Here is a 24,813-nt window from a genome sequence, read left to right on the forward strand (position 1 = left end):
TTTGTCCTCCATTTCACACGTAGCGAAAAGAAATAAGTCCTTCAGTTTCAATCCATTTGATAGGAGTTAAGAGTGTGTAATAAGTGAGCCATTTTCATTTCCCAGTAGAGTCCACCAAATAGAGTCCCATTAGCTAATGCCAAGGGGCCCATAGGCTAGTCCGAGCCTGATAATCATCTCAAAAATACCTCAAAATAATTGTACATACACGCTGTTCATAGTAATAAGGGAAGTATCACTACTAAACACCAGGTTTGCATTTGCGCAGTTAATTCATTAATTTACTTAATTCGTAAAGCGTTCTGGTATAGTTCTATTTTGATTAGAAACTAGAAACCATTTATTTTTTTCCCATACAAGGCAAGCCGAAGCTAGCCTGATCTTTTACTTCTGCAATGCAAATTTTTCACGTAAATTATCATCCATTGCTTTAAAAAATTAAATCCATTCATTGTGTTTCAAGTTATAGTTAAACAACTATATTTGCAATGTAGGAGCAAAAAAAACGAGCTGGCTTCGCAACTTTACCAGATGAATAGAGGTAACAAATATTATGTTGTTCATTTATTTATCTGTCTTCTCACAAAAAAATCTGAAGGTCAATGAGAAATCGCTGAAAATTCTAACTAATGATGACTGACAAACAAATGTCATTCTTCGATGGCCACATTTCATCTCACTTAATTCGAAAACGTTATCAATATAATTCAAAAAATATCTTATTAGGTCAGGTCAATTTCGCATAATTTGTCCCAACTAATTTCTTGACTTCCGTTTTCGAAATACGTAAGATAGGCAAAATTCTTTGGGCATTCGTATGAATGACCATGAACAGTGACATGACTAGAAAACAGTTCCTTAAACGTGACATCTCTGATTTCCGGTTTCATTTTCATGTCGCGTAATGGCTGTGCATCGATCCAAATTTGTCTTTTTCAACCATTTAAAAGTGAAATTGTAAAATGTATCAAATTGCCTACGAAAAGAATGCGTGATTTTATTGCTGTTTGCTTTTAAGCGCGGCACGACGTCCTGTCAGGGCCTGGAAACCAGATTTTATGCTGGCGACGGAGCAACGCGATCCACAAGTTTCGCATTGAAGGAAGAACAACCTTGTCTCTTTTTGAAGAATGGTGTCAGGTGATCTGCATGTATGACAAGTGACATATTCCTCTGTGAATGAACAATAATGATAAAATTAAAACGATCAACTTCTAACAACACAGTCCTATATCAATACGTTTTAGCCAAAGGCAGAACGCTAGGATGATCAAAGCATATAAAGCAACCTCGTGTATCTAATTCTTCTTAACCCTTTCCACAGTAAACTCAGGAAAAAATCAATAATTTTAAATCGATACTTCCTCCTGATTGAAATACGACAGAGGACAAAAACGTTTGTTATGAGATTACGATAATGCTCTTTTCAAATTTCAAGTGAAATTATTACCCCATTTCAGGCATTGCAACTAAAGATCAATGTATATCAACCTTTGAACTGATCAAAGCTGAAAGGTTAGTTCCCACGAAAATTTGAATCTGGAAACGTAACAAGTCTCAAAGGTTTCGTAACAACAGTACACTAGAGGTGTAGAGTTGTCTTCTGGTAAAATTTGGCTTCAAGCAAGAACAGGCAGGTTTACTTAAAAGTATATAGTCCGGTCAGTAGGGTGAGACATAACATCGCTGTGATATTAAATGATTATTTGATAGACTTCTGTAATGCACACGTGCCATAGAGATTATAAATAAGACTTGAGGTGGCATTGATGACGTTTTTAGGCGACGCGTGAATTGGGGGGATAATTTAGGTCCGGATTAAAACACGAAGTAAACAAATGATGTTTTTGCCGTCTGCTTCGAGTTTTGGATTCTTTTTTAATATACTGTAGAAAGTTTTGTTGCTTTTTGTACGAGAATCAAGAAAATTTGTTATTTCAAAGCGTCAGTAATTGTTTTTAGCGAGCTGTTATATTGATTACATGTTTGTTTTGTATGTTTTAATTACAATGAATTTTGTCCATAAAGAGATTTTAAGGAAGTGAAAATTAGTCGGATGTTAGTGACAGTGCAGAAGCGTTTGATGATATCTATAAGTCTGTATTGTGTGTGTGTTGCAAAGGATGTCCGATGCACGGTAGTTAAAGCAAAGCGTTTTTATGGACTGTTCGTTGTTGTTGGTCGTGGTTGTTATATCGGATGTTTTAGTGTTTGCTTTGCAGTTGGTATTAGTTTTGTCATGGAGATATCGTTTGACAGCTTTGTTGATGAAGTGTAGTGGGAAAGAGTTGCGTAATAAAATAGACGTGATGCTCTCTAGGTCTTGTATTTACTACAGTATTTACATACTATGAAAAAATCATAGTTTTCTACGGTAGCTTAACATTCGGGAATGAATTTTGCCCCCAAAAAACGCGTACCATATTTTTAACTATAGATTATACTATGATGCCACCTCCTCTAGTCTTATTTATAATCTCTATGCACGTGCCAGCAGACGCATTAAACCTTCTTTTGCGTGTAGAATTATTTGTACGTAGGTGTTAAATTTCTAGGAATCAAATTTTATAAGTATACCGATAGGTATGCCCTAGGATCACCCTAGAAATCTCATGCCTCGAGGAAAAGCCCCTCCCCCGACGAATATTTAGTTCTATAAATGAGTGTTTTTAACGAGCACAAATAAAGTGTTGAATGCCAACAATCATGCTTTGTGCGCGCAATCAGCCATTTATAAAGCAAGAGTATTTGTGATTTAACCCCTCTCAATCGCGGGAATTCTTGTTGAATTATTTATCTTTAAAGTGACAGTCGATTGTAGAATTTTTTTGTAAGAGGAGATGTGACATCATCCAAGTCAGCGTTGAATAAAGTCAGCGTTGAATAAAGTCAGCGTTGAATAAAGTCAGCGTTGAATAAAGTCAGCATTGAACTCCAATATGAAAATAAATAAATGCGCGCAATGCATGATGGTTGACACAATGACCCTCAATCTTTGAAACTTACTTATGTATCTTCGGAGAACGCTTTCAATTTGTTTCTGTTGGAAACGTCCTTTAATTATCAGCTGATTGTTGCTGTCAATCGAACCACTGCAAAAAGTGCAAGAAATATTAATGTTTCTCGCAAACAATTCTTTTCTTGCAAGAACTTACCACAATCACTGAGCCTATACGTACATAACTAGACTAACTGTAAAGCCTATACGTACATAACTAGACTAACTGTAAAGCCTATACGTACATAACTAGACTAACTGTAAAGCCTATACGTACATAACTAGACTAACTGTAAAGCCTATACGTACATGGCTAGACTAACTGTAAAGCCTATACGTACATAACTAGACTAACTGTAAAGCCTATACGTACATAACTAGACTAACTGTAAAGCCTATACGTACATAACTAGACTAACTGTAAAGCCTATACGTACATGACTAGACTAACTGTAAAGCCTATACGTACATAACTAGACTAACTGTAAAGCCTATACGTACATGACTAGACTAACTGTAAAGCCTATACGTACATAACTAGACTAACTGTAAAGCCTATACGTACATAACTAGACTAAAGCGCGGGCCACACTATCGTCGAAATGTAACGAATTTCGTGACGAGTCGCTCGTCAACGAGAAAATATGACGATATGGACGAATTCGTCGCCGTTGAGCATGCACACCGAAATCGTCAACGAGTGACGAGTAATTGTTGCATATCTACTCTGATTGGACAAAAAAAATCACATGACTAATGTTTGCTTTCACTGTGCTGTGGCAAAATGGCGGATTGGCAAGAAATATTAATTGAGCTAGTGAGAGAGAGGCGATGTTTGTGGGACAAATTTCATCCTGACTATAAAGATACACGCAATATAAAGGAAAATAATTGGAAGGATGTCGCTCGGGAACTGAAAGTTGCGACCAATAGAGCTTGACGAAGCTCTTGCAACAACGTGTCATACAAGCCCTTCTCTTTCTCTCCTTTTATTTATGGGATGTACCCAGAACCTTCTTTTTTATGTACGTCGTTTTGCAGAAATTAGAAGCAGTAGAATTTTTCTCTTCAATAATAGAAGTTTCTTTTTGCGCTGATAATCGTCCATGCTTGTACGGAAAATCGTTACAATGTGGCACAAGTACTCGTCACGACGGGTCGTTGACGAGCGACTCGTCACGAAATTCGTTGCATTTCGACGATAGTGTGGCCCGCGCTTAACTGTAAAGCCTATACGTACAAACTAGACTAACTGTAAAGCCTATACGTACACGACTAGACTAACTGTAAAGCCTATACGTACATGACTAGACTAACTGTAAAGCCTATACGTACACATGACTAGACTAACTGTAAAGCCTATACGTACATAACTAGACTAACTGTAAAGCCTATACGTACATGACTAGACTAACTGTAAAGCCTATACGTACATAACTAGACTCACTGTAAAGCCTATACGTACATGACTAGCCTAACTGTAAAGCCTATACGTACATGACTAGACTAACTGTAAAGCCTATACGTACATAACTAGACTAACTGTAAAGCCTATACGTACATAACTAGACTAACTGTAAAGCCTATACGTACAAACTAGACTAACTGTAAAGCCTATACGTACATGACTAGACTAACTGTAAAGCCTATACGTACATGACTAGACTAACTGTAAAGCCTATACGTACACATGACTAGACTAACTGTAAAGCCTATACGTACATAACTAGACTAACTGTAAAGCCTATACGTACATGACTAGACTAACTGTAAAGCCTATACGTACATGACTAGACTAACTGTAAAGCCTATACGTACATAACTAGACTCACTGTAAAGCCTATACGTACATGACTAGACTAACTGTAAAGCCTATACGTACATGACTAGCCTAACTGTAAAGCCTATACGTACATGACTAGACTAACTGTAAAGCCTATACGTACATAACTAGACTAACTGTAAAGCCTATACGTACATAACTAGACTAACTGTAAAGCCTATACGTACAAACTAGACTAACTGTAAAGCCTATACGTACATGACTAGACTAACTGTAAAGCCTATACGTACATGACTAGACTAACTGTAAAGCCTATACGTACACATGACTAGACTAACTGTAAAGCCTATACGTACATAACTAGACTAACTGTAAAGCCTATACGTACATGACTAGACTAACTGTAAAGCCTATACGTACATGACTAGACTAACTGTAAAGCCTATACGTACATAACTAGACTCACTGTAAAGCCTATACGTACATGACTAGACTAACTGTAAAGCCTATACGTACATGACTAGACTAACTGTAAAGCCTATACGTACATAACTAGACTAACTGTAAAGCCTATACGTACATAACTAGACTAACTGTAAAGCCTATACGTACAAACTAGACTAACTGTAAAGCCTATACGTACATGACTAGACTAACTGTAAAGCCTATACGTACATGACTAGACTAACTGTAAAGCCTATACGTACACATGACTAGACTAACTGTAAAGCCTATACGTACATAACTAGACTAACTGTAAAGCCTATACGTACATGACTAGACTAACTGTAAAGCCTATACGTACATGACTAGACTAACTGTAAAGCCTATACGTACATGACTAGACTAACTGTAAAGCCAAAACGTACATAACTAGACTAACTGTAAGGCCTATACGTACATGACTAGACTTAAGCCTGTTTTCTACTAGCCACGTATCGTAACGTATCGTAGCAAAACGTAACATTGCGCATGCGTGCTTATGAATTTGATGGTCAATAGGCACAAGCACGCATGCGCCATGTTACGTTTTGCTGCAATACATTACGATACGTGGCAAGTCGAGAACAGGCTTAAAGGCCGATCTCCACTTCGACCGTCTCGTAGCGTAACGTAACGATGAGCATAAGCAGTGTCACTATCACTGAGCCCCTGCGCCTGGAACATCACGTTGTAGTCGTGCAGGGCTTAAGGACTTCACTGAAGGAAAACTAAGAATGATCCAAACCCGGTCTCCGAACTTCGATGTACGAATCTACTGCTCGCGCTATAAATTTAGAAGAACCTCAATTTCTGATTAACTTAATCGAAGAAGTGCGAAAATAACCTTGCATCTGGAACGTTTCGTCAAAGTTACATAAAGACAAACCAAGGAAATTGGAAGCATGGCGACGAATTTTTACTGCTTTGTGTGTACGTGGTATGTTATTTTAGCAATACACTTTTGCTTAAAATTTTGGAACCTAAGGGGCTGTTTACATGGTCCCGGGTAGCCGGGATTCTGCGAAGCGTTAAATGATTTTGGCAAATGGGAACGATTCAATACTTAACATAAGATAAATCTTCTTCAGCAATTTCAAAATATTCTGATTTTATAAATACCCAACTAATTTGGCCTATTTTTAGTATTACCATTGGAATAACTTGTGGCACTTTACGAACAGTTTTAATTTTTCCGCTAAAAATTTTGCCTCCTTTCAATGACTCAAAATTCTCTCACGCCTCACTGAATCCCGGTTAGCCGGGATCATGTAAACAGCCCCTAAAAGAACAAGATACCTGGTTTTCAAAAGCACAAATCCTTCAAGTTCATAAAACATGTAAAACCCTGTAATAACAAACAGTAGCCATTTCTGTAATCACAACAGTTCTTGGTTCAGCTTTTGCATTTGAAGTGTGTCTTATAATTACTATTGAGTGTGAAAATTGTATTGCTATTAACTGCCACTTTTTGGGTATAAATTTATGTCCAATTAAATGTGTTTGACTAGAAATATCTAGTTATGGGGGCTTTTCTTTATTTTATTAAATACTTCAGTTTATTGAACTTATACAACAGAGCCCCCTGATGAGTAAAAATAAGCAAGCAGTACATATTACAGCTTCTATATATTAAAACATTATATTATTCAAATGTCAATATCACAGTGACATGATACTGATCATCAAAATGCCAGTAGATTAAGAAATGATAGTATTAAATGAGCTTTATGTGGAAGTTCATATTCATGGATAAGAATAAATACGGTATGTCCATTTTGCAACATTCAATATTAAATTTAGTGTAGCTCACATCCTTATATTGCATTTTCCTTATGATACTCTCCATACATTTTGTCAATGAGCAAACCATTCACATCCTAAGAAGGTCTTGTCTGGTGTTAGACTGTAACAAAAATACTGGTGCACTCCTTATTGAGGTTAAAGTTCAGTAATTAGCCTGGGCCATAGCGAGAGAACTAAATTGGGAGAGGGGAGGTTTTTTCATATATTTATTTAAGCTTGACTGATTTCTTTAAGAAAGCCAAATCATTTTAAGAAGAAATCAGTCTGACTCTAGTGAACATAAGAATAAACACACCTCCTCCCCCCATTTATAGTTTTAGCTATGGATCTGCAATTGGCTACTAAACAACTATGTTTATGAAGGGCATAACATCTTCTAACAAATGCATTGAACAAAGTTTGATATACAGGTTTATATTTTTTCTAAATCTGGTGAATGTAGTTTGTAAAGAGTTTGACAGGCTGAAAGATAATTAGAGAAGATGCATTAACAAGCAAGGGTTGGCGATACGATCAGGGAGGGGAGCAAGTAAGAAATTGCCAATTTGTGAATATTTTGTTGAGTTGTCCTTTTTGCATAATGTGATGACTGGACGAAAAACTGAAACCAAAATCCAAATTGAAATTACTGATGTGCACTCCACAGATGAGGATAGACCCTTTAAATTATTTTCACCAATCACTGTGGACAATTCCCATGCAAAACTAGAAATTTCAGACTCAAAACCTCTTCAAAAGATTCGGTAAAGGCGATAAGATCATATTGACGATCTTTTGGCCTTAAGCCTTGCCAATGATATAGCAAATGCTAAAAATGGTGGTTCAAAAAAGACAACTAACCGAGAAGACCAGGACATTCTTTCCTGTTCCAGTTTAGTTACTACCTTTAGAAATTTCAATAATGATGACGAAATGTAACAGAATGTTTTTTTCCATAAACATTTTCAAGAAATTTATTGTTACAAATAACATTATTTTACAAATAACATTAAATACCACGTTATGTTATAAAAACAGTTGATTTAGTTAATCGTCATTTTGAAAACAATCTACTGTAGCATGTACTGCGTTCCACTGCCAGCGTACTTGTCCTTTTGGGGACATGAAGTAGTTTTTAAAATCTTCTCTAACTTGCTTTGCGTCACGAGAGTAATTGTTTGACCCAGCGTTGCCGACATCTCTTAAACCCTGATGTGACTCTGTCACTTTTCTCCATTCCCCAAGCTGTCCTCCGTTTTCTGTGTCGTTGTCCACGAAATGAGCTGGACAGTATTTCGTGCTGTGCGAAAAGAACCTTCCAGCCATAAGTTAATTGTGCAGAGCAACTGCTGCTTTTGTAATTTGAATAACCATTTCAACTCTGGCGTGAATTGGTCAACGAAATACACGAAATCGCACTGCTACAATTCCAAACGCATTTTCAATTACCCTCCTCGCTCGAGACAACCGATAATTGAATACGCGCTCAGATATTCCCAGAGCTTCTCTAGAGTACGGTTTCTGTAACTGAAAAGCCTCATCTGCCACTATGACAAATGGATTTTTGAGTGAAAGGAAATGCCTACGTCCTAGAAATGCCCAAGCTGTTTTTTTTAATTGATTCACCCATTGTACTGTAAGAAAATACACCACCTTCACTATTCCGTCCTGAGTCGCCAATATCAACCAATGTGAACTGGTAGTTTGCATTGCAAAATAGCCATTAAGACAATAGCATGAGTTTTCTTATACTAAAAGAGCATCGATCCAGAGTTAGCTGGTGCCTGCATCACGATGTGTTTTCCATCAAGCGCACCAAATACAGAGTAGAAAATTCCATTTGATTTCAAAACCCTGTGCTATGCACTTCCACTGTTCCTCATTGCTTGGACATTTCATCAATACCAATGAAAGTACTTTCCACAGTGCTTCACATGTTGAAAAGATGATTCGTCCAATAGTGGTTGGGCTCATTCGAAAGTTCATCCCTATGGTTGTTTGAGAATCTCCTATAGTTAGATACCTGAGTGTTACACAAATTCGCTCACTAGGCCCTATACATTCCCGAGTTATGCAAGACTTCTGTATCTCTGGAGCAATAATAGTCAAAAGTTCTTCATATTGAACAAGAGTCAAACGAAAATATTTGAAAAAAAGTCTTCAACAAATAAACGTACATCTTGGACTAATAAATAGAACTCTCCTTTAGTTTTGCGTTCTTTAAATATTTTTCGTACCCATACTGACTTTTTAATTTTATTTCATTTAGTTATCTTTCTTTCTAACAAGAAAAGAAGGAGTGTTTTTCACTGGCAACCGCCATGTTATGATTATAAATGATTATAATCAAAATTCGCGCCATGTTTCGTTGCTCTACGGTTCGTCAAAACGCCAAAGTGGAGAATGTGACAAGAATATGCATACGATACGCTACGTCAGGTATTGCTGCGTTACGCTACGATACGGTCGAAGTAGAGATCGGCCTTAACTGTAAGGTGTATAACATAACTAGACTAACTGTAAGGTGTATAACATGACTAGACTAACTGTAAGGCGTATAGCATGACTAGACTAACTGTAAGGCGTATAGCATGACTAGACTAACTGTAAGGCGTATAGCATGACTAGACTAACTGTAAGGCGTATAACATGACTAGACTAACTCTAAGGCGTATAGCATGACTAGACTAACTGTAAGGCGTATAACATGCTAGACTAACTCTAAGGCGTATAGCATGACTAGACTAACTGTGAGGCGTATAACATGACCAGACTAACTGTAAAGCGTATAGCATGACTAGACTAACTGTAAGGCGTATAACATGACTAGACTAACTATAAGGCGTATACGTACACAACTAGACTACATGATATCATTATAGACGTACATGATATCAGTACAACACAAAATAATTTACCTAGTGCCCAACTCGGCCAATAAATAAGCCAGCAAATGTTTCGGTTGTCTGTGCAAACTGTGAAAATATTACAAGCACAGGTCAATTAAAAACGATAATATGCATCTACTTTACTAGCTATATGCAAACTTTAAGATCGATAGCTTTTGTTGCAAATAATCTGATGACGCAAACTTTAAAAACGTGACTTCATAATGCATGTCATAAGATGCAAAAGACATTAACATACATTTTACAAATATCACCAAAGTTTGCAAAGGACGTTTTCTTAGTTCCAATTTTGAAAACTTGAGGCGGCCTCATAATGAATTTACGTTTTTCGCCAGCCACAGCGTCGGGATTCTTCGCCTTCATTGTATCAAAGACTCTCGTCAACAGCTGCAAAACAACACAGTTACGAATTCCTTCCGTCAAGTCAGTACACCCAATCGATATTAAAAAATACACAAATCAAACACAGCCCAAATCCAGGAAACACGCAAAGCTTTTAAAGGAAAACTACTATTTTGATGAAAAATTATATAAAGGGTATGGGCAATGAAAATAGTGATCTTCCAAAAATCATCATGATTGAAAAATTGTCATTTTAATGTCATTTCAATTTATGTCGACTATTCCGTGGTGACGTCTTTGCGGGATGCTCAAAAATTTTTACATGTTTTGGTTTGTCAAATTCCGACTTTACAGCTGTCACTTCACCTATTTTTTTGCGTGTTTTTTTCTCAATCCTCAATACCAAAAAAAACTACAATATTGAACTTATCAAAACACGTTTACCCGCAAGTGACGCCACTTCCTTTTGCGTTTTGCAAAAAAGATGGCGAATTTCACAGTCTACGAGATAGTTTAAATCCTCCTGGTAAATACTCCAAAACGCTCTCAATAATCAAAAAAAATTTTGTAATGCTTATGAAGTGACAATTTGTCAGTGAAAATGATTTTTGGAAGATCGCTATTTTCACTGCCCATACCCTCTTAAGTCAAAGCTTTCGATTTTGTATATCTAGTTCACTTTAGCCCTGTGCCCCTGGTCTGTGAACAGGCTAAAAACCCCTCTAGTGGGACTGGCACTAAGGCAAAACACGACCATAGATATAACATACCTCTTCATAAGTGTATTCTTTTTCTTCCTCAGCAGGTGCAGTATCTTCTTCATCATCTACTTTATCTAAAGCAATAAGAATCATCAAAACGTATGAACATTTACTAAATAATTTCAGAAGCGAAGCTAGCCCGCAAGTTTGAGTCCTGCTATGCAAATTTCAGACCATTATCACTATTCATTTCTTCAGAAAGATATTGCTTTTACCACGAGTGAACAAAAAAAAATTAACATAGCAGAACAAAACAAGCGCAGTGGCTACGTTACCGAATAGTTTCTGTGTTAAGATGGCCTGACGGCAAAGTATTTTTTATAAAATAACACAACGAAAGAGCTTGGTGCAAGGATTTGTGTAACAAAGTAAGTCTCGCGGTAATGCTTTACGCGCTAGTGATTACTTCTGGTATTGAACTTTTGATATATGGGCTAATAATAATAACATTATTTTATGAGGGCAACACAAAACAGTTAAGCACTAATAAACCAGGCCCCTCCTATAATCTAACTAGTTACACGGAAACTATTTTGTAAAAATTTCATGAGGTAAAAGATTTATAAGTTTAGGGATTGTTTTCTGACTAACAAAATGAGAAATACGTATAACTTTCTTGAACGCGACTCTCGTTATTCCTTCTTCATTTCTTGGCCCGACAAACTTTGACGATTCGATTACTTGGTAGTAGAAATGAACATATTGTTGTACTGACAGCCTACATAATACATACTATGTCGCCATTTTTTGGGTGCCCCGATAATAGCTATCTATCATTGACTAAGCTCGCAAAGCATTACCGTGAGACTCATTCTTTGAATAGGCGCTAGTACGAAAGCTGAATTCTCCTAAATTGCAAATCTAAATTCTCCCTAACGTACGAGGATGTAAATTTTAGTAAACGGTGAGGTCAATCAACTGTCAAACACCACGTGCATCGTAAAATTACAAATCGGTAAGTGACTTAAAAGTTAAACAAAATCACTAATGTATATAAACTTCACATTTACAACGAACGTGTTCTTTCTGACCGTTGACCCCAACGATGATCGTGTTCTGAGCCTGCACTAACATTTATATAAAATCATACCTGGTTTTATTTCACTATCTTGGACCTGACAAAACAAAAGAGCAAATTTAAAATTGCTAAATGATAAACTACAGTAAAACATTATTTATTAAACGTAAAAAGTAAACGTTATATATTCCAATCATCAGTAGAATATGTGAACTTTACAATCGTAAAACAAAAAATTTGCACTCGTCAACTTATAATTTTAATTACACGATCAAAAGAAAAATATAAATGAAGAAATAGCAGGCAGGTTGTTGACATCAAGCTATTGTTGTTCTGCAACGTTAACTATCATAATTGCGCCAAAGAAAGGGGTATTCTACCTTCTTCAGCAAAATATAATCGTTTTATTTCACGAATCTTTCTACTGTCAGTAAAAATGAAGTTTATGAAAAAGTTTTAGTTTTTGTTGGCAGTCCCTTGGATTTTTAACAGCTTTGTAACGAGGTTTTCAAGAGAACTCTAACTCAATAAAAACGACAAGTTTTTTTAATAAACATGTTTCAACATCTCATGATGCCATCTTCAGTATAATAGGGAGTATTGTGTATGTGATTAATGTATGTGAGTAATATAACTCAGTGATACAATGTACACAATTATGAGAAGATTATTATACATAAATATTACAATGAAATAGTGGTAAGAATTAATGATGAAAGTATTTACAGGCTGAATATAGTGTTAAAACGAAAAACTTGAACGTTGAGATTAGGGTTAGTTTTGTTAATGTGAAGTGCTTCTTTGATTTTGAGTGCGAATGTAGTATCTGCAGTGTCGATGATTTTAAAGCAAGAGGATGAATAGTTAGTTTTGCATAAAGGTGATTTTAAAAGGTCTCGATAGATATGTGAGTTTTTGTCTGTTGTGGTGTGTTCCCTGATTCTGGTGGATAAGTGACGGGAAGTTTCGCCAATGTATTGGGAATTACATCCCGCAAAATCGAATTGGTATACCATCGTAGATTGAATAGAATCAGGGATAGGATCTTTGAATGAAAAGTAGTTTTTGATTTTAAGGAAGTGAAAATTAGTCGGATGATAATGTCAGCGCAGAAGCGTTTGATGATGTTTTAAGTCTGCATTGTTTGTGTGGTGAATGATGTCCGATGTTGTTGGTCGTGGTTGTTATATCAGATGTTCTAGTGTTTGCTTTGCAGTTGGTATTTTGTCATGGAGATATCGTTTGGCAGTTTTATTGATGTAGTATAGTGGGAGAGAGTTGCGTAATAAATTAGGTAGCAGATACGTTGACGATATTTTTTGTGTTTTCACAAACGAGACTGAGGCTATGAACTTTTTAGTTACATCAACAAGCAACAAGCGAACATTAAATTTTCTTTCGAAACCAAAATACAAAACCAACTACCTTTTCTATAGACATTTTATTAACAAAATCACATGACACCTATACAATGTAGATGTATCATAAACCAACCTACACAGGACCACTGACGAACTACTTCAGTTTTACACCTCTTTCATACAAAGACTAGATTAATACGCACACTCATACACAGAGCATACAAAATTAACAACACTGTCAATGGCTTTCAACAAGACCTACAAAACATCACATCTACTTTTTTACGCAACTCTTTCCCACTATACTACATCAATAAAACTGCCAAACGATATCTCCATGACAAAATACCAACTGCAAAACAAACACTAGAACATCCGATATAACAACCACGACCAACAACAACGAGCAGTCCGGAAAGTCTCGTTAACTTCAAACTACCGTATATCGGACATCATTCACGACACACACAATGCAGACTTAAAAACATCATCAAACGCTTCTGCAATGATATTATCATCCGACTAATTTTCACTTCCTTAAAATCAAAAACTACTTTTCATTCAAAGATCCTATCCCTGATTCTATTAAATCTATGTATACCAATTCGATTGCGCGGGATGTAATTCCCAATACATTGACGAAACATCTCGTTACTTATCCACCAGAATCAGGGAACACACCACAACAGACAAAAACTCACATATCTATCGAGACCTTTTAAAATCACCTTTATGCAAAACTAACTATTCATCCTCTTGCTTTAAAATCATCGACACTGCAGATACTACATTCGCACTCAAAATCAAAGAAGCACTTCACATTAACAAAACTAACCCTAATCTCAACGTTCAAGTTTTTCGTTTAAACACTATATTCAGTCTGTAAATAATTTCATCATTAATTCTTACCACTATTTCATTGTAATATTTATGTATAATAATCTTCTCATAATTGTATAAATTGTATCACTGTATCATATTACTCTTATATATATTAATCACACACATAATATTCTTTATTATACTGAAGATGGCATCATGAGATGTTGAAACATGTTTATTTAAAAAAAACTTGTCGTTTTATTAAATGCGATTATCACTAGACCTTTTGCGATGTTACAGATCTCTAACTAACGCAAAGAGTGATTTATTTTTTATCTTAGCAATAAAATGTTTCGTATAAACTTTCGTTTCTAAAGATTATGCCCAAAATAAAATAAATCAATTATACGTGTAAATTTTATGGGGGCTAATTTTTCTGTCCACTAGTTGAAGATTTCTAAGAAATATCAAGTTATCGAATATCGTACTAATACGTTGGTTAATAAGTATTTTGAAATTTAAATGTAGTTTCCTAAACTGTAGTGGACTGAAAATGAACAAAACAAGCAAGCGACTCACTTTTTCTCTTCGTTTCTTTTTCTTTTTTGAATAAACTAGGTTGTTTTCATCGACTCCGTTATTTTCTACGACGTCGTCTTGATTCTAGTAAATAAACACAACACAATTAAAAGACATTTTGACAGCTATCGTGAACCATTAAACTGGCATATTTAACACCAGTATCACGCATGCGTGTTGTTCCTAAAATCGATAGCTACGTATTTCATGACTACAACTTTTCTTTTGCAATACTTTTACTATATATTTACATTCATGATGTTTAAAGCATTTCAACATCTATTTATGAACGTAAACTTGCTGGACTTTTGGCTGTTTGAAATCTTCAATGATAGTTTCCTCGTCAGTTCACCCGAAGGAAAATACCATTTTCAATACGTACATATAACAATACAAATGATTAGAAAATATTTCCGATGTTCAGAAGTCATCTCATAATTCACTAATAATTTTTCTTCAATCGAGAGCTTAATAAACCCTTTCTAAATATACAACGCACTTTACATTATTCCAATACTGGATTTACTCCCGCGCTATTCAAATTGTAAAGGATTGCCATCATTCATTTTTTTAAAAATCTATTGTTCTCACGGTCAGTGAACACAAAAATATTTAGATAGCGGGAGTGCATTGCACCTAATCATTTAAATTCTACAGTATCTTAGCATGAAAATATAACTACACCACTGATTACACAAATGCAAAATACACAGGTTAAACTCTCAAACCTTGAAAGATTCTGAGCGGTAACATCACAAATTAACGCATTTTAAAACTTATTGTTCGATTACTGACTCAACAATATTATTAGCTACTATTTCTGTCATTGTTAATTCCATTCACATGTAATAAAACTGCTTCAAAAGTCTGACTACCATTCGCAGTACTTTTACAAACAATAAAGTACTGCGCATAAGCTAAGTAAAATGTAATACCGTTATTTCTGTGTCCTCTTCAAAGCCTTTCTTTGGCTTTTTCTTCTTCTTCTTTTTCATTGATGAGAAGTCATCAAAGTTCATGTCGTCATCTACAAAATAAAATTACACGTTTTTCAAATTATCCACTAAAATTAGTTTGTTGTCACAAACTTGTAACATTGGCCCAGTAAACAGTGTCATGAAAACGAAAATTGGATTAGATTCCAGGCTTCCAGCATGAAACACTTACTTTAACTTTGACAAAACACGAGAGCTTTTGAAATGGTCATGTTAATAATCAATGACGGTACGTATATTGGGGAAAATGTTGATGCTAGTACACTTGATGCATTGTACGTTGCAAAGGTTTTAAGTCATAACTCATAGATCAGTGATATTATCATTCTCTCATCTTCTATGAGCTGAGCACAAACTATATTTGTGAGTAAAAACAGAATGTTTATAAGTGAAGACAGCTCAACGATATACTTAACGTGTGTAGCACAAGTAAAACATATAGTTTCGTTTCATACATAAGTCAAGATCATTTCAAAAATTGAACAAGTCTGAAGATAAGATGGCAGACACAAAGCTGTGGTGCAAAAAAAACGTCAGTTGTAGTTCAGAAAACGTAAAGATGCAACATGCTATTGCAAGGAAATGAAAGATAGGTTAGAAGATTTTCTAAAATGTTAAAAGAGCAGGAGAAGGACATCCTCGAGCCACAATAAAAAGAAAAGATTCACGTCCCTAAAATAAGAATTAGAAGATGCAATGAGAAAAGTAGTATCTTAATATACATAAGCAAACGATGTCTGATAAAAGACTGGAAAGTTTGCAATGTGTGTTAGGAATGAGGTGATTGGTCTGTGGAAGAATGGGGAAAAGTGCTGCTTTCACATGAATCTAATTTTCAAGCTCATTCATGGAAGAATAAATACCAGAGGAACTGTACCATTGAGAATGCCTTGTTTTCCATCGAATATCTTCAGAGAATATTAAAGAATACGTCAGAAAGTGAGCCATGCAAGAGCATGGAGGAACTTAAACTGCCATCTTTGAAAAATAATAATGCATAAACATACTTGAAATTAATTTCATGTTTGGGATTTGCAATGTGTATTTGCTGTAATTCATGTGCATTATTGTATTCAATTTGCCTTCATAACTTTCACAACAATCTGAGCTGTCCTTTAGCTCCATTGATGCAGCCTAGCATTAATGAAATGTACAATCATGGAATGCTTATTTCAAAAACCATAAAAAGATCACTTGACAATAATGTATATTTTGTCCCTGATGGATCCCTCCAGCCTTGTTTACACTACCAGCTCCAAAATGGTGTTTTGCAATAACTCATATCATTTTAATCAATAATTTTAATATGACATTTAAGAAATATGTTTATGATTCAAAACACCTGAACAGTATCGAGATAATTAACTTTGTAGATATTACACTGTTTATGGTCATTAAATTGCTGGTGTCTCAAATTCAAAAATATCAATTTTCAATTATTTTTGTAAACCAATGTTGAAGATATCCAAAAATATTATATCGTTCCTTGCAGAAAAGTTGTAAACTAAACAAACAGATAACTTGAACAATGGCAACTTTGTTAAGTAAGTCTTTGCTGACATTAATTATGGTTAATCTTTAGGTTTTGAGACTTTACTCGATTTGCATTGAGAACCTTTTAAATTCCTTTCCAAGTCAAAATGGTTTAAAAACATAGCCTCCATAAATTCTAATTATACTGGTTGTATCTTTTAACCTTTCATCTTGAGAAGTTGATAGAACGTTATATAAAGTTGGAAACTTGGAAAGAACATTAATTTTGAACTTTTGAACTAACTTCGTAGGTAGGAACATTAGGTATGTGACAAGGCATGAAATGGGGATAAATCTGTTATAAACTTCGTGCTTCTGTTTCGAAATGTGTACTGAAATACTCACCGATTTGTTTATCATTCGCCTCCTCGATTATTTCGTTTTCTTTGTTCGTGTCTTGATTGTTGGAAAGATCCACATTTTTGATCTTTTCTTCCACCTCGTCCGTTGGGTCGAAATCGACGATCTTCTTCGTCTTTTTTTTCTTTTTCTTCATGCTCGGGTTGAAACCCTGAAAATGAAAGAACTGAGATTCAGTCAACGTTGTCAGGAGTTGACAATATTGAGGCAACTCCATTTATTAATTTAATAATGTGCATATACTGAGTAAACCGTGAAAGAGACATTTGAATGTTAAACACGTACACTATCTAGATCATCAGCCATTGCTGTCTCCAAGTCCGAGTGAATTCCAAAAAAAATCCAACGAAATAATCACAATCCTTTAGCTTTGCCAGAAATCAATTTCTACAAAGCACTACAATTCATTGTCCAGAAATTTATAGTGTGTAACTGTGTGTATTGCATGCGATTGCATCAGCCGCTTCGTGTGGGTACTAATCTCCCCTCGGAGATCTAATACTAGTGTTACGTCACAAACGCAATTAATTCGCGTGCGCGTCTTCGAAAAAGCGGGACGCGTGATCCGAGAGCCTGCAAAAAAAATAACGGTATTTTCGATTTGGATCAAATGAGATTTTTTGACTTTGTTGGAATTGCTATATAAATTATCAATCCTGTTTACGCTACTGTCGTTTGCTTGGCTTGCAATGTCTGCAAGTTCGCCGTCTCCCATGCCTCAGGCGGAGGAGTATAAATTTTGCGACGAACGTTATTCCAAGGAAATTTTAAAAAGACTCAACAAACTTCGAGAGAATCAAGTCATGTGTGATGTAGTGATTAGGATCGACAATCAGGAATTTCCAGCGCATCGAAACATTCTCTCGGCAAGCTCAGATTATTTTTTGGCTATGTTCAATGGAAACATGAAAGAAAGCGTGGAGCAGTCGATATATTTGAACGGAGTTGGCGCGGATACAATGAGGGCCATATTACATTTTATTTACACTGGGGAAATTTTTCTAAACAAGCACAACGTTGAGAACATCTTACAAGCTGCAAATCTGCTGTTAGTACAAACTGTAAAAGACGCTTGTTGTCGATTCTTGGAAAGTCGTCTGACAATATCCAATGCCCTAGCCATTCAGGTTTTCGCAGAGATCTACGCCTGCGAAGATCTTTATAGGACTGCTTGCGAGTTCATAAATCAAAATTTCACTTACGTATCTCAGACCGAAGATTTTCTCGGTCTTTCTCCTCGCCAGTTGGCCGTATTACTCCAAAGCGATGAGATCAACGCCGAGTCTGAAGAGAAAATCTACGAGGCGCTGATGCGATGGATTAAGAACGATATTCGAGCGCGTCGGCAACATTTTCCCGAGTTGATCAAATTCATTCGTTTGCCATTGATTTCTCCTTATTATCTGGTAGATTTTGTCGAAAAAGAATCTTTGTTTCAATTGACCCCATCTTGTATGACTCTTCTGCTTGAAGCTCAGCATTATCACATGTTGCCTGAAAGGAGGGTAGAAGTCGATGCAAATAAGACTCGACCGCGACAATACGAGAAGTTACACGAATCATTGATGGTCATTGGGGGAAACGGGGACATCACACCCCTTACAACAGGTACATAGTATGAAATTATTTTCAAATGGATAAAACATGTTTTGGGCTCCAAAAGATACGTAGGAATTAAATACATCCTCAAGTAAAAGATGAAAAGTACGAATAATTGATCCAAGAACATGCAGAAGTATCGCATTTTAAAATCATGCCATTCTTTCTTCATTTTTTTAGCATCTGATTCTAAAGCTGGGAGTATACTCATATAATTCTACTGATAAGATAAAATTTAACGTAAATCCTGACTTTCAAACAATGCTCCTATATAACCAATAGCTATATACTTACTATAGTTCTTCTCACTAATTTATCATTACTTTAGTAAATTTTACCAATCGTTCTTTGTACTTCTCTTGTTTTACTAAACATAATTTATATCATCACAGTTTTTTCTTACAACACAATGAAAGATCAATGGACGGATTTGCCTAAACTTTCAAAAGAACGAGGTTATCATGGAATTTGTGGTATGGGCAGCCATGTTTATATTGCTGGAGGCTACTCATGTGTAAATTCGGAGACTTTAAATTCAGGTAATCTCAAAGATTTATCGCTTATCTTGACTTATTAAAATCTTCAAACACACTGAAAACATAAGGTTAAACAAATACGTCGCTAGCTTAGATAGACACAATATTCCAATTCTAGCGCAATTGGCTAGAAACCTATCTTATTGCCAATAAACGACGCATTGTTGCTAGACTTGGGATATATCCAAAAGTCTTGGAAGTTTTAAAGTCAAACTTGAGATTTTTGGAGATTTCTGCAAAATTTCATGGCATCTTGGGATACATTTTTGAGCTATTTTAGAGATTTTCTCTATTTATATTTCGGAATTCAAATTCATGATTGAGAAGCCGGTCTATAAAATGAATTATAAACTGTAAGGCAAGGGCAAAATTTGTACTGTGAAATGCGCATGCGTTAATGTAAAAATAGATTGCAATGTAGATTGCGGGAACGGGTTTGAGACTCATTGAAATAATGGATAGGTGAAGCAATAGTAAATGGCGTTTATTTAAACTTGGTCATGTTTAAATGAGTTATTTTTCTGTACAGATCGCACTTAAAAAGTCATAGGACAAGCTTCTATTGTTCAGTTCATGAAAACTTTACTTCTTCGAGTTACACGATCAATGAAATGTGAAAGTTAGTTCTACTCATCATGCTTTGTTAGCTTGTATGGCTCAGCAAACCAGTTGAATTGGCAGAGGTGTGGGCACGAGAGGATCAAGTGGGAGTGAAGAGAGGCAGTAAAATCTTAGCAGCGCGACTAACAGCAGTCAGCTTTTTGAGACCACTTAAAGTCTTAAGCATAAAAAGAACGTCCTTGTTTAATTTTTGTACAACAATTTTATCTTTAGTCAAATGCTACGACGCTCGTGACAAGACGTGGCATTACGTTGCTTCAATGAACGCATCAAGAAGTAAACTAAGTATGGCTGAAGTTGGTGGAGTCATTTATGCCATGGGAGGTTTTGACGGCAGTACAACTCTAAATACAGTTGAAAGCTATACCATCAGTACCAACAAGTAGGTAGCTCATAAGCAGCAAAACCACGTGTTATATATTTATGGTGTGTATTGCAAATTAACTTTTTTTAAATTCGATTCACTAATTAACACATACGATAGTGTCAAATCAAGGGCGGCAATTTTAACACTGGTTAATCGGTTGTTTCTACTGTCAGTGAATATTTGAGAAGCTCTATTAGATACCATCAACTTGAATTTCTGACTAAAGATTCTGACAATTCTTTCATGAAGGCCATAATTTTGTATACTCTAATTGTAAAGATGAAGAACATCTACATATAAAATTGAAACACTTTAGCGCATGTTCCGACTGTGCAAGTACTATCCATTTAGTAAATTTAAGTTTTTCAATAAGTACATTTGAAATCTCTCGTAACTGATTATTTTCAAGCTTTGCTTTTAAATAAGATTTCTTTTTAAGCCAGAATAGTACTAATGGGGTTGTTGGATGAATTTTAGATGGAAAACCATTTCGCCAATGCCCAGCAGAAGGCGTTGCACATGTGCAGTGTCACATGGTCAATACGTTTATGTGTTGGGCGGCCATGATGGATCAAATATTTTAAATACAGTGGAACGATACGACACAACAAAGTAAGTTTAAATTATATGACTTTTTTGGAACATAGTATCTTATAATGGCCGTGAGAATAGATGGGAGAATGGATATGAAGCTGATATCAGAATCACTGACCAAGCCAACTAACTGAGTCAACGTATAGTTGTCATTCTTATTTTATCATTAAAAACTTCATTGTGTGCTTTGAGGAAGAAAACAACACGAGCATCCGAAACAGGCTAAACTTAGAAAATTGATTTTCACAAATTTGTTGCAAAATTTATTTTTAAAATTTTAAAATTTTTGGGAATAAAGCGTCATGTCCTTAATAAAACAGCCTCTAATTTTGAGAGAAATTTGGAATGGTGTGTTTGCGCTGCTGAATTGTTACATGGAATATATATTGTCGGATAAATAATGTAATAAAAGCTTTAGATAAACATTCCAACTTCTGCACGAAAACTAAATAGAGCTTATTATTTTTTTATCAAGTAAAACATTGTCTAAAAGTAATTTTAACGACCTTACCTTTAAGTAATTACAAAAAAATAAAACATCTAACACTCGTTTAACATTATATTTACTCGATCATAGAGACGAATGGAGCCCAACTGCGATCCCCCAAATGCACGACAGGAGGTCGTTTCCGTGCGCTGTGGTCGTAGACGATCGCATGTTTTGCATAGGAGGCTACGATGGCAACGATACACTACGAACTGGCGAAGTATACGATTTCGAAAGCAATCAATGGACACCCATTCCACCGATGTTTATTGCCAGGTCCAATGCAGGCGCAGCTGTGCACAACAAAAAGATCTACATTGTAGGAGGCTGGGACGGAGTTAGTCTCGCATCAGCTGAAGTCTATGATGTCGTCATAGGAGAATGGAAACGAATTACGAGCCTACCGCGACCCACGACAGGGGTGCGATGCTGCTTCATTAGTCTTCAAAATCAGAACAACGATCTGAAGCCACTTCGACAAAAAAACTCTAAAGGCCATTTATGCAGTATTATGTAATGGATGATAGGAATTGTAGAGAAAATGTACTGTATCAACATTGTGGTTGAATCATTTAAGACTTCTGTAAAAGAGATCTGCTTTTTTGATTGTAACCACTCACAATATGAAAGAAATGTAAGCTAAACGATGATAAAAATAATTGCAACAATAAACATGAACTCAGAGGATTTCGCTCGCGCTAAATCACTTATTTACGATTTGACTTTAAAGATTTTGATTGCACAATCTACTTTTGTTTTTTGTAGCTACAAAATTTCATGCTTTGTGTTTTGTTTTTTGCGAGACGCCTAGCAAAAAAGAAAAGTTTCTCCTTAAGCATAAGAGAAACCAACTTTCAACCTAATTTTAGCATCAACATAAGAAATTAGAAAGATGTCATGATGTGGTCAAACTATCACACCAACTTTGAGAATGAACAGAACTCAACGACAACTTCTTGGCCTTTTTCATAATTCCTCCCTCTTCGAAGTCATTCTTCCTTTTTAAGTTTGTTCGTAAAGTTTATACCACACTTGAAAAAAGTTAAACCTCACATTCTGGCATGTCAGCTGCATTAACCTTACCCAAAAAATGTCTAAGAGTGACTCAACGAGTCTTTACTGTTCATACATTTAACGACAGAGTATCATGTGTGAGCGCCAGAATTTCAATAAAAAAGGACAATGGATTATCTTTGTGAATTGTGAAATATCTTTTTTAGAATAATATGTTTTTTATTTTTGTTTGTATTAGCGTGAAAAATCTTTGATACTTCCTTTGGCTGGAAATCACATGAGACATGTCAATTCTTTAAGAAATTCTAATTTATCGACTTCGGAACACATGCAGACTTGATATGGAAAAAAATTTCAGAAATTTTTAAGATTTAATTTTTAAGATCTGTTCGTGAAAATCTATGCCACTATAAAGAGACGAACCATTACTGACATTATGACATTTTATATGTATATATGACATTTTATTTGGTTACAGAGTGTGCCTTTTGCCGTTTAAAAGCTCGTTTTGAAATTTTAAGGAAGCAACTGATTTAAATATGGAAAAAATTCTATCTGTCATCCTAATATGCTTTATTCTGCACATCTCTCACATCTTTGTTGACTGTATAATGAGCACGTCAGAAATGTCAAAATAGCTGCAGTTCATAACTACAGCAAAGAGTTTGGGCAAATTCAATATCTTTATGCACCTGAAATAATTAGGAAACAAACAATGGAAACAGTGTAATGAAAGCACGCCAAACATTTATGAAATTTTTTGAATAAAGCTGCTTTATATTAACTGAAATTTTTACTACAATGAGTTAGGAAGAAGACAGCGTAAAAAAGGAAACTTAGAAATATATAGTTTATTGCATGAAGTTAATAGATTTTAAGGCAAATATCTCTTGCAAACTTCCAGTATGGTAATAAAAAATGGTTTGAAACTACCTTAAAATTAGTTTGAATATGAATTAAAACTAATTGTCATGCTCAGCCTCATCACGTTCAGTAACATCAGTAGGCATGTTAAGGTTGAGTTTTCTATTTCTTTAATTTTCATGGACATAAAAATTTGGTAATACATCTTGTGTGCTCATTTGTGGAAAACCATTGCCACAAATGAAGGTTGAGGTTGCTGTTTTTGTTGATGCTGTGTATAGAGAATGTTTCCATCACTTGAAAGCAACTTGTCATTGCAGTTGTTTTTTATCCATATTTGTTGTCATCTTTTTTGCTTCACTTATAAAATCGCTGTGAAGGGTCTCACCTTGCTCAAACAGTTTTCTCTTTAGTTGCAAGTCTTCTTTTAAGAAATGCAGCTGCTGTGATTACAAAGATTTTTACTCCCCATTTATCCCACATGCTGTTAATTAAGAAATGTGGATATCTTTTCACGCCAATCATTTCTCCCCAAGTTTGCAGAGGCTTCGGATGTGATTGGGTAGTCAGTAGATGCCAAAGGCTCATCATCATTGTCATCTGTGAGTTCATTCATACTCCCATCAGTTGAAATATCAGTAAAGGAAGCTGAGGAATGAATATCCACAGACAAACTTGATTCAATACCTCCTTGAGTACCATTTAATAAAAAATTATGAAGAAATAAGGGTTGATATTAAATGTTTTTTAAATCATAATACATTTAGTTGAATTGAACAAGAAAAATAACGATGTTAAGCGCATGATATGTCTCTAAAACATAAATCCAATAAAATTTTCCTTTTCAAATTAAAAAAAAAACACATTTATCTGTTCTTTATTTGTTGAAGCTATGTATTAAAGTATAATGTAATAATAATTTCTGAGTAGCAACAAATTTATAAAACATCTAATAAAAACGACATTTTCTTAATAGCAAACATGTTTCGGCATTAACAACGATAA

The 24,813-nt window shown here is 35.3% G+C and overlaps 2 protein-coding genes across 2 annotated transcripts; one reads left to right on the plus strand and one right to left on the minus strand.

Moving 5' to 3' along the window:
- Positions 1-253: 253 nt before the first annotated feature.
- On the minus strand, positions 254-18,208 carry LOC124437631 (eukaryotic translation initiation factor 2 subunit 2-like). Its single transcript, XM_046987602.1, has 10 exons — positions 18,012-18,208; positions 17,712-17,877; positions 15,774-15,865; positions 14,839-14,922; positions 12,149-12,173; positions 11,068-11,132; positions 10,194-10,342; positions 9,965-10,021; positions 3,007-3,092; positions 254-1,173 (listed from the first exon to the last, which is right to left on the minus strand). Exons 1-10 carry the CDS (start codon positions 18,030-18,032, stop codon positions 998-1,000), a joined length of 921 nt encoding a protein of 306 aa, XP_046843558.1. The 5' UTR covers positions 18,033-18,208; the 3' UTR covers positions 254-997.
- A 207-nt stretch (positions 18,209-18,415) lies between these two features.
- LOC124435894 (kelch-like protein 12) lies at positions 18,416-22,447 on the plus strand. Its single transcript, XM_046985827.1, has 5 exons — positions 18,416-19,334; positions 19,718-19,864; positions 20,696-20,864; positions 21,327-21,461; positions 22,021-22,447. The coding sequence occupies exons 1-5, from the start codon at positions 18,416-18,418 to the stop codon at positions 22,445-22,447; spliced, it is 1,797 nt and encodes a 598-aa protein (XP_046841783.1).
- Positions 22,448-24,813: the final 2,366 nt, after the last annotated feature.

Source organism: Xenia sp. Carnegie-2017, unplaced genomic scaffold (assembly GCF_021976095.1).
Source record: "Xenia sp. Carnegie-2017 unplaced genomic scaffold, XeniaSp_v1 HiC_scaffold_16, whole genome shotgun sequence".
Classification (NCBI taxonomy): Eukaryota; Metazoa; Cnidaria; class Anthozoa; order Malacalcyonacea; family Xeniidae; genus Xenia; species Xenia sp. Carnegie-2017.